Source organism: Actinia tenebrosa, unplaced genomic scaffold (assembly GCF_029948245.1).
Source record: "Actinia tenebrosa isolate PJP-AT-01 unplaced genomic scaffold, QUT_ActTen_1.0 PGA_scaffold15__27_contigs__length_11533743, whole genome shotgun sequence".
NCBI classification, from domain to species: domain Eukaryota; kingdom Metazoa; phylum Cnidaria; class Anthozoa; order Actiniaria; family Actiniidae; genus Actinia; species Actinia tenebrosa.
This window is the reverse complement of record NW_028292575.1, coordinates 9436776-9456059: the sequence shown is the minus strand read 5'-3', so window position 1 is coordinate 9456059 and position 19284 is coordinate 9436776. Positions and strand designations below refer to the sequence as shown.

General features: G+C 35.7%; 1 protein-coding gene and 1 long non-coding RNA gene across 2 annotated transcripts; one reads left to right on the top strand and one right to left on the bottom strand.

Moving 5' to 3' along the window:
• Window positions 1-3936: 3936 nt before the first annotated feature.
• Window positions 3937-19143, top strand: LOC116303713 (melanotransferrin). The gene is made up of 5 exons (XM_089030127.1): window positions 3937-4082; window positions 13962-14174; window positions 15939-16208; window positions 16732-16977; window positions 18497-19143. The coding sequence occupies exons 1-5, from the start codon at window positions 4025-4027 to the stop codon at window positions 18895-18897; spliced, it is 1188 nt and encodes a 395-aa protein (XP_088886253.1). The 5' UTR covers window positions 3937-4024; the 3' UTR covers window positions 18898-19143.
• LOC148911053 (uncharacterized) lies at window positions 16573-18572 on the bottom strand. The gene is made up of 2 exons (XR_016119813.1): window positions 18444-18572; window positions 16573-18036 (listed from the first exon to the last, which is right to left on the bottom strand). It is a non-coding gene; the product is annotated as an uncharacterized LOC148911053 (long non-coding RNA).
• Window positions 19144-19284: the final 141 nt, after the last annotated feature.

The following is a 19284-nucleotide window of genomic DNA, read 5'->3' as shown; positions in this document are numbered from 1 at the left end:
CTATACTAAAACATCGTTTGTCCCTCGGCGATATCCCGTTTACATCTTGTCAAAGGAACGTTAGTGACAGATCTACTTCTTTCTTTTGGGTCAAACCCACAATGACCACCAATGGTAGCTTGAAAAGAACATGATTCACGAGCCTCCATAACTGATGCTCACCATAATTAACAAATTTCTATACTGACTATAAACACTTTGTTAAATGCTGCTTTTATTTTTGTCTACCTGGTAATGTACAACAAATTTTTGGAATTTGATTGAAACTATCAAATTCCTGGACATTTCGGCCACACACGCGTCATGTTCAGATCACAGTTATATCAAATCGCACTATCGACATAAAATGTTATATATACATATATATATATACTTTAAAATGTATTTTCTTTTTTCTCATAGTCTTATATCAGATTTACGCTTCCACGAAACCAGGCGAGTCTATCATACATTCGATCTATTGTACAGCCATGAAGCTAGTGGGGTAGGGGAGGGGGAATTGTATATCAGGCTACAACTGCACTCATTATGCATGTAACCAATTTTAAACATGACTTCGATCAAGCAAGAAAATATATGACAGCTAAAAAAAACAAATCTTGATAATGAGTGATTCTCTTTAGTTTATGCCAAATCACAAGATGTTCAGGCAATAAAAAACGTACTGTACCAAACGACGTCACGTCCGGCTCCGCGCAAACTGTCGTTTGTCACGCCATCAGCTCACATAATCCGCTTTGACAGATTTGATCCCTGCTTATTTACAAAGTAATGCAATTTTTCAAGCATACTCAGTATGTGAAAATACTATGTGATAAGCTGGATACCACTAGTGAGGAATAGTAACGTTTATAGAGCATGTTAACAGTCATTTATGATTACTAAGTTTACTACGCACCGATGGAATGCCACCGAGGCAAGCAAGCTGAGTGTCTTCAACACCGGAAGTGTAGGCTTAACTTCAACAAATAATCGTTTAAAATAATAACAAAGGCCAATCATGCTTAGATAGTCCTTAGATAGGCTGATGTGTGGATTAATAAGCTGTTAAAACTATTTTAGATGACTTTTTTCGCGGCCGTGATCTGTGGTGTGGAGATGTAAACAAACTACTAATTTGCATATTTACATGGCAAATTTTTCCAACTTCGCATAAAGTTTTCATACGGCCTGTGGAAAAACCCAAACTAATTTTTGTACTTCGTGTTATTCTATCATTTGAACATTGTACAGCTTGAGTTTTGTAAAAATTGGAGAATGGCCACATGCGAAAAATCGCTTTTATAAATGTGAGGTAAAATCGAGACTGTGAATAACTGTGCTGGAAGAATGCAATTTTTTCTATCTAAAGTTTAGTTTAAAACGTCTAAAATCACCTGGAACAATTGTTCAACACCCCTTTTCTTGAATTCAGTTGCAAATTTGATTGTAACTTGGGTTTTCACCTGGAGCGAGAATGTTTTTGAAAGCGTAATTCGCAGCCGTTTCTTGAGCAATTTTTAGACCGACACGGGGTGAAATCGTTTTTTTCAAAAAAATCCGGATTTTTTACGTAGATCGAAAAACCGACCCCAGTACGTTCATAAACTCATCAAACAGTGTCTACAGACCAAAAATGAAGGACTTTTATTTTTTTGATTGTGGCCACAAATTTTCGATTTTGCTCGATATTTCTGGACAGTCGCTCTTAAGTGATATTTGTACGGGAGACGAGATTTTGGTTTCCAAATGTATTCAGGGAGATCCCGTAGAAATGATGCTTGGTGGAAGATGTCAACAATCAAGAAAATATAAAGTTTAAAATATAAATTTTTCGTAACCATGCAATTCGCTGTAACATGATCACTCTTTCACGGGCGTTACAGAAAAATCTGACACCAAGAGATATTTCTTAATGGTTTTATATGTACTGCTTCATCGGCAGTTTATTTGGACATCAAGTTACGGCTCGGTTTATTCGACGTAAAATATGAATATTTTTCGTTAAGAAAATGTGCGTCAACACTTTGAAATAAAAGGGTTCAGTAACTCGATATATGGGAGCGGTACTCGAAGTATTTGTGGCATGAAGGCCGTTGATTGTAGATAAAACAGCTCAAAAGATTTAAAACCGCTGTTTATTTTCTTTGAGGTGAGTGTTTCGATCCCCAAAGACAACGATCTCTCGTGTGAGTAAAGCTTGGTGAGGGTTTTATAGTAAATCAAAGCGTTTCTACGAATGTAGAGCACTTTGTATATCAACATGATGTGACGCCCCCCGGAAAAATCAGACACTAACCTGACTAAAAAATCTAACTCTAAAACCTGACACTAACTTTACTTTGGTGATACACGAACCGAAGAGTTTCATTCTTTAAGGATTTAGGAATGCATGCGATGATTTGAAAACATGACTGGCGCCCAAGCGAAGGGCAATTGAAAATTAAAAGTGCTTAGTGGTACTTTTCTATATTCCCCCTTTGTAATCCCTTCTAAGTATACAAAGTATTGGAGGAAAACTTTCATTGTTATGCCACTCAGTCAGCAGCGCTCTTTATGTCTGCCCTAAAATATAAGGCCAACAGTATTGTTAGTAAAACTTGTTTATTCAGTGATAACATGGTGTCCTATAACATCGCTATCGCCACAAACAGTTGTTAACTAAAGGTGAAGGTTATGTAAAAATTCTGGAATGCTATTGGTTAAATCCAGTTTGCATGTCATTTCGTTGAAGCTCCAGTTTGGAATTTAATGGTTTAAAAGAGTGAACGGGGAACGGGGAACCGGGAACGGGAAATTGGTAAAATTTCTACGCGGTAAAATTATTATTTCATTCATTTTAAGTCCGGCAAACGTACTTATTTTAGCCCACCATATCTATACCTATGGAGTAACTGAACGTAACAGAAACGGCTTGAGAATTATTTCGATATTTCAAAATAAAAAAAACAGAGATACCAAATATAGGGTCTTTGCGTAAACAATATCTCGAAGAACAACCCTCGAGTCTCTTTCTCTCCCTCGGCGGGGCTGGTTGAGATTTGGCAAATGTGGTTATATTACAGGCAGTAGAATTCGATTGACAAATGTGATTATTGGGGTCTCTTTGATTATACTGCGACTGGTTGTGACTTGGCTAAAACGACTTTCGCCGGAACCATCTACCGATTGTGGATTTCCAGGAACATGTCAAACTATTGAGTACCATCGGCATCGAAGGCGTATGAATACTTTATAGTATAATGTCCTCTTCTGAAAGTGATGAAGACTTGCAGGCTTCGAGTCCAAAAGGTTGTATATCTTCTTAGTAATATGATAATTATTCTGTCCCAAACTAGTAGTGTATTCTCAAACGCTAACAAGGAAATTATCACGAAGCTACTTCTTACGCGAATGTAGTTCAACGTGAAATCATCCTCAGAAGTCATCCTCAGGAACCCAGTGGCAAAATGTTACTCGGCCCGGTCAAGCTAAAGCATTTTACCATTTTAAGAGGTAAAAGAAGTCTTTGACATAAACGATATTGGTTAAAACTCATCTTAAACAGTATTTCAACTTACTATTTTTATTAATAAAATCTATTTACAATATTGTAACGAGAAATATATTTTATCGCGTAGACCGTTTACCACTTTCCCGTTCCCTGTTCCCCGGTCCCCGTTTCCGTTTCCTGTTCCCTGCTCCCTGTTTTAAAGGTAGCCGAATAGCGCAGCGCAATGATTCTAAAAATAGCTTAAAGATTCGGACAAACATTGCATTCTGTTTAACCTCTACGAGGATTATACAAACCGATTTTATTATTTTTACTTAACGTTACAATAATAACCCATGTAAACTAAGTTCAACTGCGATCGGCTGTGAAAATTATCTGCTGAAAGTAAACTTGTAAGTTTGTTTGTCCGAATTTCGCCTTTGTCTTCGTATTTATGACGTCACGGCTGCTCTGCGCTATTTAACAGCCTATCTTGTTTCGAAGGGGCGTTGTTGTACAAAAGCAAACTTTTCTTACGGATCTACAAGTTTTGACTCTGCTGCTGGCGAAAAAATGCGTTGGTTTACCGTGATGATTTTATTTGTTTGCACAGCTGTGTCGGCTAATGCCGGTAAGTTAGACACTGTGATGTTTTATTCTGATGTTCCAAATATATAGATATGTAATATTTATTAAACGAAGCGAAGGTTACCATATAATGCAATATCACTAAATACAGGATACACATATTCAATTAACTTGCCATAAGCTATTGCAGTTGACTAACTTGACTGCACGGCAATGGCTGAGCCCAAACGGAAAACTTCTTCAGTAGTGAAAACCTCTTCAGTAGTGAGTATCGTTGATATAAGGGTTACGAAATCACTCTTTCAGTTACTGACTGCATTTCTTGTTGGGAATACGACAAGGACCCAAGCAAAAGATAATCGTCATAAGTGACTTAAGACTTTGGCTATGAGTATTTTTTTCCGTTTCCTATTTTAGTTTTCCTAATTACCTAAAAATATTTAATGTTTGCGACGAGTAGCGCTCATTATTTAAATGACTTTCGATTTATTGGCATGAAAAAAAAAAAAAAGACGAAGTTCAGGATTAGTTTTAGGGCCATACCAATCATAGTCGATCGTTTCCCACATTTCCACGGATTTTTGCCCGGATTTTTGTAGTGGTTGCCCGCTCCGCAAAAACCTTCAAGTAAACCTAAACGAATAGTGTCTAAATGCTTCTAATCCCCAGAAAAGCAGGGCTTTCTTATCGACTATGTTTTCAGCGTTGGTATTTCATTTATCTTCATTTACCAGAACCTCTAACAAAATAACAAGGGAAGAAACAAAGACAAAGAATAGTGTTTATTCCTTAACTTACTTTGTTTAGTAAATACGCCACCATTGTGCTAGCCCTTTTTCGACAGCTGTTATTTCTATGCTAATATTGACGTTGGCCCATAAGAGACATGCGGAAGGTTATACAAGTACTGAAGAAACTAGACGCTGCAATTGAGACGAGTTATTGCAAGTAGGAAACGAGCTGCTGCAAATAGGGAACAAGCTGCTGCAAATAGGAAGCGAGTTGCTGTAAATTAATGGGAAACGAGTTGCTGCAAATAAAAGAAGTTGCTTCGAAAAAGGGACTTTTTTGCGCCAAACAAGTCGAGTTTCCACCAAAATCGTCACTACATCCCAGTTTCAATTTTTATAAAACGATTGTACATTAGTCATTTCGTGATTGTAAAAGAACGAAATTGGAATTTTACTTCTTAAACGCGATGGCCGCGTGGTCGAACTCCATTCCTTCATATGGACCTCACAACTTCAAGGTCAAAATGACATACATACATACATACATACATACATACATACATACATACATACATACATACATACATACATACATACATACATACATACATACATACATACATACATACATACATACATACATACATACATACATACATACATACATACATACATACATACATACATACATACATACATACATACATACATACATACTTTATTGTACCAAAAAGTAAAATAGAACTAATACAATGTGTATATAACGAATTATAAGGTACAGGCTATCTGCAATAACCATGAGGCTAACCTAGGCAGACAGCTTGACATGAAAAATAATTGCAAATTTGGTACAGGAAGAGAATGAGTAAAATTATATAGTGCAAGAAAAAAAGAAAAAAAAATTACTTAAAAAAAAAAAAAAAACTAAGTATAAGTTAATAATCAATACTGACAAATACAATAAGAAAAAACAAAAACAAAAAAGAAAATTAGACAAATAGGAAATGGATCAGTTCATTTTAGATTGTTACAATAAATAGAAAAAAGAAAATTTTTAGTAATTAACAAAATTTTGATCTATTAAGATTATCATTTCATAAGTTGGTATAGATAACACTTTTTCATTTTATTTTATTTATTTTTAATTAGAAGAAGAATAAGCCTGCAGTAATTTTTCTTTTAAGGATTTCTTGAACCTATCTTTGCTATATGGTTTTAAGCACTCCTCAACAGAATTCCAAACTTTAGCGCCAGCATATTTTATATTAAATTTTCCATAATTGGTTCTAATTTTTGGTAGGGAAAAAGAAGTTTTAGAAGCAAATCTTGTATTGTAAGAATGTTTCATGCTTACCGAGTGAAAAAATGACTTAAAGTAAATAGGTAAATTTCCAGAATAAAAATCATGCATAAAAACAGCAGTATGAAAGTAGACCAAGTCACAAAGCTTGAGAATTTTTAAATTAATGAAAATAGGATGAGTATGGGCATTGTAGTCAGCAAAGGTCATTAGACGTAGAACTTTCTTTTGGAGAATAAACAAAGGATCAAGTGTTGTGTTATAAGTGTGTCCCCACACTACAATACCATAGGTTAAATAAGGATATATTAAAGAATAATATATGTTAATTAGAATATCCAAATTGACATAATGGCGAGCCTTGGCTATTATTCCAATGCTGCATTTTATTTTATTTGAAATAAATGAAATATGTGATTTCCAAGTAAGGTGGCTATCAATCATGACACCTAAATATTTAATTTGATACTCCCGCTGAAGAGGTTGATTATCTATCTGAAGCTGAACATCATATAACAATTTCTTTTGAGCTGGATGAAAAATAATAAAATTTGATTTTTCAATATTCAAGGAAAGTTTATTAGCACAAAGCCAGGTGTGCACATCAGATAATTGATTATTAATGATCAATTCTAGAGATTTTAAACTCTTATTAGCATAAAAAAGATTGCTGTCATCAGCAAATAAATGAAAAGAGAATTTATTGGATGATTTAGAGAAATCATTTATATACAAGAGAAAAAGAATGGGTCCAAGAACTGAACCTTGTGAGGAACACCACAAGATATAGGTAAAATTTTGGAACAGGTGCTTCCAAGAGAAGTAAATTGTCGTCTATTATGGAGGTATGATTCAAACCATTTACCTGCTAACCCACGTATTCCATAATAATCTAGTTTTTGGAGTAAAAGTTGATGATTAACAGTATCAAAAGCTTTGCTAAGGTCAAGAAAAATTCCACAAGAATAGATGTTGTCTTCAATAGCATTTTGTATATTATCTGTTATGGAAAGAACAGCCTGTAAAGTGGAATGCTTTGGTCGAAAACCAAATTGCTTATGAGATAAAACAGCTTCTTTATTGACAAAGTTAATAAGTCTGTCAAACATAAGTTTTTCAAGAATTCTATTGAAAACTGAAAGAAGGGAAATAGGACGGTAGTTATTAACATTGACTTGAGAACCCTTTTTAAACACAGGAATGACCCTAGCTAATTTGAAACTTTCAGGAACAATTCCAGAAGAAAAAGAGTTATCAAAAATACTTTTAAGAGGTTTTGAGATAAGATGTTTAATAGATTTTAAAACTGCAACAGGTATACTGAAGGGCCCAGTGCTCTTTAAAGGGTTCAGTTTATCTATTTCATCCTCTATTTCTTTAAGTGTAACAGGAGTTAGAAAAATGCTGTTAAGTGACTTTTGAGGCAAATAACTCAATGGAGATACATTGCTTTTTGGGACTGAACTAGCAAGATTAGTACCAATATTAGTAAAAAATTCATTAAAATGATTTGCTATACTCTTACAATCAGTTAACTCAACATTATTAAATGTTAGTAATTTAGAAGGCAGATTAGATAATCCATGTTTAAAACCAATAATATCTTTAATTCCTTTCCAAACGTTCTTAATATTAGTTCTATTGGATATTAAATAGTTATTATAATATCGAGTTTTTGATAATTTTATAAGGTGATTAAGCTTATTTCTGTATATTTTGAATTTATCAAAATAATACAAAGATTTGGTTTTAATATATTTCTTATACAGTTTATTTTTAATTTTAATTGATACTTTAATTCCTTTAGTTATCCATGGTTTACATAATTGCCTTACATCATTTTTACTAAGTTCCCTAATAGGAAAATGCTTATTAACTACATTAGACAGTTTGGAATAAAGAATATCAAATAGCATAGAAGCATTAATGGTATGTTCAAATTCTTCAGTCCAATCAATAGCCTTAATTTCATCTAATAAATCAGCTTCATTAAATTTAGAGTAGTCTCTTCTAGATATTTTAATATTTTTTGGAAGAGCTGATAATTTATTTATGATTAGAAAATTTGGAAGATGGTCAGTTAAATCATAAACAATATTACCACTAACAGTATAGTGAGTTAATGAATTGAAGAATATATGATCTATTAGAGAAGCAGAATGATCGGTAATGCGAGTAGGTTGAAGTATATGAGGATTAAATGAATATGATTGAAGAGTGTTAAGGTAATTTTCAGTATCTGAATGGGAAGAGGATTTTAATAGATCAATGTTAAAATCCCCCATGATTACACAAAATTTGTTTTCTCTATTAATTTTATCAAGTGAACTTTCAAGATAATTAAAAAATACATCAAAGTTACTATGAGGATGCCTATAGATAACCCCACACACAATATTATGATGTAGATCACTTTCTACTTCAATCCATAGAGACTCAAATTCAGATTTAATAGAGCAAGAAAGATCACTTCTAAGGGAAGAAGATAATTTGTCAGAAACATAGAAAGCTGCACCACCTGCATGAGATAAGGTGGGCTGAGAAAAGAATTTATAACCATTAATAAAGTTATTAAATGGAATTCCAGGTGTGCTTTTAAGTCTGGTTTCAGTAAGACCAATAACAGAAAAATTATGATTTAGTTCCGAAAGCATATGTATAAAATTGTCAATGTTGGCATTTAGACTTCTGATGTTGGAGTGCAAAACCGAAGAACATTTACCAGAAATGCTACTTTCAATTTCGAGGTTTTCTGAAAAATCTTGGGTAGAATAATACTTAAAATTAGATTGAGTTGGAAGGTGAGAGTCAGGATCTAAATTATTCAAATCATATATATCATTAAATGAACTCAAGTGTTGTAATAAATCAGTTGAATGACACATAGAAAGTTGAACATCTAAGATTACTTAGCTTCATTCGTATAAGTTATCAATGTCTAGATCATTGGAGATCGTGACCACAGGACTAGATCCATCCTTCCTCAGCGATATGACAGAACTTTTTTATCATTTCTCAAATGTTTTAGCATTTCTATACAGCAAAATAACCATCGATTAAGGTGGCTGCCTACTTTTGAACGTTCGATTTGAGCCCACGATTTGCGCGCGCTCAAAAACCGCTGAAAAATCTACAAGATTTTATTGAAGAACCATACGCGTTTTGAGCTTCAACAGGGCAAAACCCTCAAATTTTGCACGGGACTCTATATTTTTTGATAGCTCATTCGAAAAAACTCCTAAAAATCTAGGTTATATCAACATTTTAGGAAAAGTTTAAATCAGGAACACGTGAAAAAATAGATTTTTGTAGGGATTTTTGTTCGACTTTATGAGATTTTTTAAGAGCACCGAAACTACAAAATGTGACAAATCAATATATCTCTCTGTCTTTTTGTCGAAAATATCCATGTATTATTGTAGAAGGATTGACTAGCCTTCGTTCGTGCAATCATATAGTCTGCAAATAACTACACCTTTTGCTGTTCATTAACAGAAAATGTACATTCATTTGTGCCAATAGTTGTATCAATAACGTGTAATGTACTTTCATCAACACCACAAGTAACATCATTAGCGCGGATCAACTTTCAATAAAGACAATTGAATATGCGTGTACATTCATGGGCATCAATGGACAATCAATAGCGCGTTTGTACATTCATATGCGCGGATTGTATTTTCTTGTGCGCGAAATTCAACTTCAATAACACCAAATGACAAACAATAGCATTTATGGAAAATCATTTACCCAAAAATGAAAATTCATTAGTGCTATTAGCATAACCATTGACAATCTATAACGCGTTTGGACAATCATGAGGGTCCATTTTCATTTTTGTTTTGTTCTCTTTGACACTTGGTATGATAATAAAGCACTTATTTACTAGGACTTCGGGGAAGCAGATTTTGTGGTCCTAGACCGCTGATGTTCACCTCGGCTCCGCCTCGTGAAACATCAGCGATCTCGGGACCACAAAACATACTGTTTCCCTCGGTCCCAGTAAATAAGTGTTAAGTCTTTAAGGTGACTGCCTACTTTTGGAAATTGATTTAAGCTTTTTTTAAAACTTCGATTTTCCGAATTGAAATTTAATGATGATTCCAAATCTGGAAAGAAAAATAGGGTGTCCCGAGCTCGTTTTCGAGATAATCAGCATTTAATGGAAGCCTACGCACGAGCTTTTGGAGTAAAAATTGCGCCACCGGAAGTGATTAGAAAAAATTAAGATTCATAAGATAATAGTTATTTTCAGACTATATGATTGCATAAATGAAGGCTAGTCAATCATTCTACAATAATACATGGATATTTTCGACAAAAAGACAGAGAGATACATTGATTTGTCATATTTTGTAGTTTCGGTGCTCTTAAAAAATCTCATAAAGTCGAACAAAAATCCCTACAAAAATCTATTTTTTCACGTGTTCCTGATTTAAACTTTTCCTAAAATGTTGATATAACCTAGATTTTTAGGAGTTTCTTCGAATGAGCTATCAAAAAATATAGAGTCCCGTGCAAAATTTGAGGGTTTTGCCCTGTTGAAGCTCAAAACGCGTATGGTTCTTCAATAAAATCTTGTAGATTTTTCAGCGGTTTTTGAGCGCGCGCTCATCGTGGGCTCAAATCGAACGTTCAAAAGTAGGCAGCCACCTTAATATAGAGGCGGTCGGTAAGACAATAAAACTTTCAAAATTATATTTTCTTTGATAAGTCGTTTCTTCGAAACATGTTAACGAAACTTCGTGCTCCCTTTCCCACCGACTAGTCGCAGCAAATGACTGCGAATCCCCGTAGATTGCTCGTAAGCTTTAGAAAACATTTCTCGTCGAACGCGTACAGAAAAAATTGAACAGGAGTGAAGTGGAGTGTTATACACTCAGCAGTGAAGGCAGATTTCGAACAGGAAAAACCCGGGGGGGGGGGGGGGGTACTACCACTCCAACTTGGGTAGGGGTGTGCCGCCAGGACCTCGAAACCCTGACCCTATCCCAGACCTAAAATTTTGATTTTACATACCCTATCCCAGACTAAAAGACGGAAAGTACGGTTTTACAATTGATTGCAATCAATATTTACTAACATCATGTTTTTCATTGTTTTTGGTCGGCAGAAAGCGTAACCTATTCGCCAGACAAAAACGACCAAATCGTTAACCCTATCCCAGACTAAAATTATACCCTATCCCAGACAAAATGTCAAAAAATGATACCCTACCTCAGACCCAGAAGTCGAAAAACCATACCCTATAGGGCTGCACATACCCGTATAGCAAATATAGGGGAGTAACCCCCCCCCCCCCCCCCCCCCGGAGTAAAACACAACTTCTGACTCAAATCTTAGCACCAAAGTGTTCCTCAACTAAATTTGAAACTTTCCCTAAGCACATTTCCAAAGCCTTCGAGATTCTAACCATCATCTCATTATGAATTCGGTAAACTTACCATCTTCACTATCTTTGCGCTGGGGCTGCCCGTGGGATGTATATATATATAATAATGATAATAACTTTATTTACAGAGGGTAAAAACACTTTACAGTTATAAACTGATAAACTAGTGGCCCTCGAGCTAAATTACAATAATATGAGTACTAAAAAAGTTCTAAAACAATATATACATATGCATACACAGATGTATACACCGAATCCCTAAAACTTTGACAATTTAGCGATATAAATACATAGTATATGTATCCCATTTTTCCTATTGTCTTTCCTTGAAAATCCAGGTAGGACAATAGAAAAAAGGGGGATACACATATATGTGTCAAAGTTTTAGCGATTCGGTGTATATACAGGCATATACACACACACACACACATATATACGCGTATATGTATTTAGTATATACCAACTTGTGTACTTCCTAAGAACGCGCGCGCTCATTGGTTAATTGGAGGTGAATATTGTACGATATTCACCTCTGAACCTCGGAATAGTGAGTCGGCAACAAAATGGCATCTGCCGACAATCGTTTTGCTACAATTTCCGATGAGGGATTAAAAAAAATGAAAGTAAGTGCCATTCCTTTCAATGCTAAAAAGGCAGGCGAAGTATGGCCTAAAAGTTTTGCTAAAAGTTTTGCGTGAATTTTTCACGCAAACTAAAAGTTTTTTTTATTTTTTATTTTTTTTATTGAATTACTGTATATAAAAATAAGTTACTCTGTACACAAGTTGGTATATGCTAAAACAATTATTCGCCTCATGCTCAGTGAATATGGAGAATATTTACACCTCGCTAACTATACACACCCGTACATACGACGTACATACATACATACGCACGCATACATATGATAATTAAGAAAAAATATAATAATTAAGAAAAAATATGAACTATTCTAATAAACTCCAACTTTCCATTCGCCCAAAGACCCACCCATCCCTAGTTAAGAATAAATATAAAGAAATTAAAAGTTAAGAGTAAATTAAGAAATAGGGAAACAATCTAGCCCTACATAAGATTACTTAAGGGAATTTACATAATTTTGTTTAAAGAGTTTAACATTTTGGCTGGATCTAATAGAAATAGGGAGTTTGTTCCACTCTCTCACTGCCGTCGTTGTAAATGTCCTTCCTCCCTCAGTTTCACGCGATTATCTTGGGCATCTCAGCATTTTGTTTCCCTGCCTTGACTGCCTTACAGAAATATCACTAATGCGTGTAAACCTGTTTGACATATATTCAGGGGATCGACCAATGAGGCATTTGAACACTAGGCTTAATTTGTTTGCATTGATTTCGTGATAAAAAGGTATCCTAGTTTCTTGAAAAGCGTGATTGTCCTCTTCTCTTTAATTTTTACCCCAAGTATTACTCCTGCGGCCCCTTTTTGTAATTTAAACACCCTCCTAATATTACTGGCAGAGGTTGAGCCCCACACCAGACTTCCATACATCATAACCGGTTTTATAGTAGTATCATAAAAAAGTAAGCGTTCATTTTGTGGTTAATAATGGCATATAGAACTAAGAGTTCCTATTCGCTGGGAGAGCTTTTGGCATATGTAATCAATGTGGTCGTTAAACGATAGTTTTTGATCTATGAGCACGCCTAATACTTTGTGACTGGCGGTGTCCTCTAGTACAACCCCCTCGCTCGTTTTGACCTCAATCTCAATACCAGTATCCATCTTTAAAGGTAGCCGTCACAATCATCGATTTGGTCTTTACGGTATTTAGCTTAAAGTTGTTGTTTGACCAGCGCTCGAGATCTTGGATGTTCTCACAAAGAGCAGCAGAAAGACCCATGGTATCTGTGAAGGGGGCGGATACATTAAGGGTAGTATCGTCTGCGAAAATATTTACAAAGGTCTTCTTCGTTATCGCCTCGGCGAGATCCTTAATAAAGATCAGAAAAAGCAGCAACGAGAGGACGGAACCCTGTGGCACCCCATGGGAAAGGGACTGGGTGGAGGAGTAGACATTTCCAATAACTGTGCGCTGTTGTCTGTCACTCAGGAATGACCTTATGAGCTCAAGACTCGTTTCGTATGGTGATATATGTCCGTGTTATAGAGGTTTCGGCAAAGGGGGCTTTCCTCTTTACTTAAACTCAAAAACCTCTTCGTTTCATAGACCCGACCAATATATTAAAAACTCCTTTAATTTACTGACTCCTATATAACGAACAGACAACTTAAGTTCAAGCAAAACCACCATATATTTTAAAATAATAGACCCGATTGACCTCTATATTACGGACACCACTATAATACGGACAGATATATAAGTCCCGGCAAAATCATCATACATTCTTTGATTAATAAACCGATCGACTACTACGTCGGGACATTTTTTCTAGACCTATATCGCTATAGGTTTCTTTTAAAATTTGGACTTTGCCGGTGTTGCGGAATGATGTCCTAAGTTATTTTTCTATTAAATAGAAGCGAAGAAATTTCGTTGGTGTTGCATAAAGGATGAAATGAACAAGTGCAAAGAATTCAAGAAAGCTTTCCCTGGAATAGCGCAAATTGCTGGTGTCGGACAAATTACTCCTGACTGTGTCAGTGGTGATAATAAAGAAGACTGCATGAAGAAAATCAAGAATAATGAGGCGGACTTTGTTACTCTTAGTGGTGGAGACGTTCTCAAAGCAGGTAAGGAAGCTCGAATAACTTGAAGCGGGAATAATAATAATACGCAGGTAGCCCAAACAAGGTTCCTGTGTATGGTTTATAAGGGAATGTATGGGAGAAATGATATAGATATGGCAATAAAATGTTTCGCTGAACGATTTGCTTCACAACCTGGTACAGTCGTTGCTGGTACCTCGTTCAAACGTTTGGCGAATTTTCAGCGCGATTTGGGGCCGTTTAATAAGTCTTTTAATGGTATGAGTTAGAGAAGAGCGGATTTCGAAAAAAAAATCACTAAACGGCCCCAAATCGCGCTGAAACTTGGCCAGAAGTTTGAGCGAGGTGTACAAGCAACAACTGTACCAAGTTTGGAAGCAAATTGTTGAGCGAAAAATTTCATTGCAGTAGCTTTGTGATAGCTCCCATACATTCCCTTATAAATCATATACACAGGAACCTTGTTTGGGCTACCTGTGCTTGTATTAATATTATAATAATAATAAAAGTTATTATAATTATTATAATTATCATAATTATAATAATAATAATTATTATTTTAGTTATAATTCGTATGGTACGGTGCAAACGCAGCCTCATTTGATCGATATGGTACAGCTGAAGACAAAAATACTGAAAAACACTATGCACCAATAAATAATATAAATATTGAATAGATACAAATAGATATTTACAGAAGAAGAGTATAAACCGACTTACTAAGAGTACAGACTAATCTCGCTAAGGGACTGGTCATTATTTAACGGGGGGGGGGGGGGGGAGGGGGGGGAGAAGGGCACACTATTTTGGGTAGAGTGTATTTCATTTATCCATGAAAAACTAACAAAATTGTCCAAATTAGCGCAAAGTTTTGTAGGTCTACGGTCTATGAAACTAATTTGTGCAAATTTGACTAGGCAATCCAAACCAAACCAAACAAGCCAAGCTATCTAAGCTAAGCTAACCTAAACTAAGCTACTTTGCAAACGTATATGGACCTCACAACTTCAAGGTCAAAATGACGTGCTTTTTTTATATTTTTCGTTGCTTTTTTTAAATTTCACAAATATTTTAGCATTTCTAGATAACGAGATAACCAAATGATTGAAATGCGAGTCTACATTGTGATAAAGTGACTCATGACAATTCGCAAATTTGAACTTTAATTGCTCGAACGTTTGCTCTTTTTGCTACAATTTAGGGGTAAAATTTGGGGGTCTGGGACAGACTTTCAAAAAGTAGAAGCAATTGTCCCGATTATTTTGCCATGTTCCGCTCTGGCAAACGTTGGGAAACCTCAAAATCACCGCACCAGCAGTGAATATAATCTCATAACCCAACCCAACCCAACCCAACCCGGGAGCCATATTGCTTTAAATGACCCTGCATCGGAAGCAGAAGAGTATTCCTAAGGAGTACGCACACTCTAAAAATAACTTTTCGGGAGTGCCGATATCCCAAAGCCGATACTGAAAGAGTCCCTCTGTTCTTCGTGATCTCTTGGTGTTACTGATTAACGGAGAAATAAAACTTCAATTCTTCAAAACTTCAAACTTCAATGAACTGAATGTATTCTGAAATGGCATGGAAAACAGAAGCATTTGCGTTTTATTGCGTCCAATCTAATTAACAGAAATCTTGACTAGTTGCTAAGATATACTGGTAATAAAAATAAAAGTGTTCACTGTTTGCTCAGTGGATGACGACTGTCTCAAGCAAAGCATATAGTTTCTCTATCCTCGTTTATTGATCATAACGACAGTTTATCTTAATGTACTTTTTCATCAGGCAAAACTTATGACCTAGTACCGATAGTAGCAGAAGACTATGAAACCCTCGCAGGAATGGGGTACTATTCTGTCATTGTGGCAAAAAAAGATACAACAGTGACCATTGGAACATTGAAAGGAAAGAAGTCGTGCCATACCGGATACCGAAGAACAGCAGGATGGAATATTCCGATTGGATATTTATTATATAACACCACCCAAGGAAAAGCAAATTCTGGATGCGATGCGCAGTTTGCCTCAAACTACTTCTCTAAGAGCTGCGTACCAGGTGAAGCTGCATTTCATGTTTCTCAGAACAATATCCTAGTATATGCAATATAATGTTAAATTATTGCATAAGACGAAGGACTATTTTGTCTGTGTAGTTTTGCACTGCGCATAATTTATGTTGGCGAGAAATATCCAGCCGGACTTCGATTTAACATTGATGTAAAATCTAATTTCACTGACATTGTATGTAGGGCTATAATTTAGTGGCTATTTATAAACTCGCTAACATCAATTTCCTGGTATCTGATTGCAACTTTTTTTCATTTTTCGAATGCTGATCTAATACTTACCGAGCGTTGACTACGTAATTTTTCAAATTTTATTTCTGAAATATTCATGGCATAATAATCATCGTGCAAAGCTTGATGAAACATTTAAGATCAGCTTTATTTCTATTGACTTTCCTTAGTTTTTCAATCAGTAGCAACACATCCGCACATATAGTTTGCCTGATCATTGTCGGTCCTTCAATATCAGTTCTAAAGCCAATGTATTATCATTTACTTTTTAATTTATAACAGGCGCTCCAAAATTAAAAGGACTTGAAAACTTGTGTGCACTGTGTCCAAAAGAGAGTAACTGTGAGAGCTCTGCTGATAAGAACACTTACAGTGGATATCATGGTGCTTTTCAGTGCATGGCGGACAAGAAAGGAGATGTGGCTTTTGTCAAACATGTCACAACGGCTGAGGTACTGAACTATGCCAGTGCTAAATATGGAAAGATGTCTGACTACAAGTACATCTGCCCGGATGGAACAACTAAAGGTAATAAAAAAATTATAGATAAAATAAATCAAAAGATAGAACTAGCTAAAAACTAGTGTGAGCTGCGTCGGTGTTTCTAATGAAACAGTAATGATGAAAAGGTAAATTATACACCGTGAAAAGATGAAAAAACTTAGTGACGTTTCGGACGCTAGTCCTTCGTCGGAGTAAAAGAGAAAGAAGTGGTAGAAAGGAGTGTATATATGATAGAATAAGACAAAAGAAACCAATGAGAGCAAGGTAGGCAAGGAAACAAAAACAAGCAATCAAAAGACAAAAGAAAAGGTTAGTTGAAAGTAAAGCGTTCATTAATCCCGTTGGGACTAAGAGTGCCCAATAGGTGAATAAGCCGCATTTCTTTGGTCTTGCGACAATCATTGTTGCCGTTAATCTAAGAAAGACCGAAAACAATGAAGTCAGAAAGAGAATGGTTAGCTAGATTAAAATGGCGGGAAACTGGTTTGGTGGGATCGTTATTGCAAATATCATAAAGATGATCACCAAGACGGCGGCCAGTCTCGCCCACATACAAAAGATTACAGCGGGTACATTTAATACAATATACAACATTAGAAGTGGTACAAACAAAATGGTCAGTGATTTTAACAGTTGATTTAGGACCGACAACAGAAGTGTGAGAAGCTAGTGAGGACAAGTATAACAACGTTTACGAGAACAGCGAAAAGTACCAGGTTCTTTGTTAGAGGGAAGAGCTCCCTTGACCAAGAAAGAACGAAGATTACGATCACGTTTATAGGAAAAAAGAGGGCGGTTATTGAAAATAGCAGAAGTGCGAGTATCAGTTCTTTCTCTTTTACTCCGACGAAGGACTAGCGTCCGAAACGTCAGTAAGTTTTTTTTCATCTTTTCACAGTGTATAATTTACCTTTCCATCATTACTAATAAAATAAATCACTTTGTTATAGTGGGAAGCAAATTTGACTGATTTCAATTTGGTCCCTGTAACTCTCACACACTATCACTGCATAAATATTCTATGCAAACAGTTCTCAATTACGGTGCCAGTATGATTTCTATGGAGGAGGAAAACCAAAGAACCTGAAAACAAAAACGTCATTTTCAAAAAGCATGCACTCGTCACCACTTCTAAGTGAATCTCCCTATACTAGTTCTGCTGATGAACCTTTTTGTCTATTTGCAATAGGCCATTTGCACAACAGAATCACTGTTACTGGATGTCAAAAAAAATTCAAAGTTCCTCCATTTAAATAACGTTTGCTGGATTAATATGGATTACTAATGTCATATTCAAATTCTTTCCCACAATTCTTTTTAGCAGTTAATTGTTTGCCAAACAGCAGAGCCTTCCCCAAGGGACCTTTGGTTAAATTGATTCTTTATCGAAGTGAACCATCAGCACGTGACTGTTTGTTGCAAATGGCCTATCATCTCCTTTGTATTTGTTGACGTTGACTATTACTTGGGTTTCCACATCTTCTGTTTACCTTGAAATGTTTCTGTGATCATGATATATTCATCAAAGTTTTTGTTATTGTAGTTGTAACACAAGAGGCGTACAAGGATTGCAGCTATGGTCGCAGACCTTCTAATGCTGTCGTTACCAGGACCACATCTGACAACAAAGATTTTGTCAACATTTTAGTCACAGCATCCAAGTACTGTCAGCCTAACACGACAGCTAGCAACTGTTCCGGATTCCTGATATTTGAATCCAGCAAATATGTTCCAGAAAAGAGCAATCTTCTTTTCAGGGACTCCACTAAGAAACTAGTCAGTGTTGGAAATAAAAACACCTATGACAAATGGTTAGGGGCCGGTTACATTCACGCTTTGGCGGTCCAGGGAGGTCCTGCATGCGCTGTTAGTGAAGCAGCAATGCTGAAACCTTTCTCGTATCTTTTTGTCGTGTGCATCATTCTGGGAAAGGTTTTCATTTAATTTTACTCAGCTGTTTGAAACGTTGTCTAGCCAGCCCAGAAGCCCATTTGTTAGCGCTTCACTGTGCACGTGATATAGATTAGGCTAGGAAGTAAAGTGTGTTTAGATTGACCGCATTTAATCAACAACATAATGCTTAGCTTTAATTGATGGCATAAGTATAGTGAGCCTATCATTATTCATTCTCTATTCTTTCACAATATTTTTAAATAAAAAACGTGAAAAAATAAAAAAGATGCACGAAGAGTAATGTTGTCCGATTTAAACTAAATTATAGTGCAGAAAGGGAGGGAGGTATGCACGCAAAATTGAAACATGCCCCGATTTGTCCAGCGTCCACTAAAAATGATCAGTCCCTGGATTTGTTGGGATTTCAAATTATACTTC

Coding starts and splice junctions, on each gene's coding strand:
- LOC116303713 (XM_089030127.1), top strand. CDS start 4,025: ATGCGTTGGTTTACCGTGATGATTTTATTTGTTTGCACAGCTGTGTCG. Junction 4,083..13,961: donor AGCTGTGTCGGCTAATGCCG/GTAAGTTAGACA, acceptor TCTATTAAATAG/AAGCGAAGAAATTTCGTTGG. Junction 14,175..15,938: donor TGGAGACGTTCTCAAAGCAG/GTAAGGAAGCTC, acceptor CTTTTTCATCAG/GCAAAACTTATGACCTAGTA.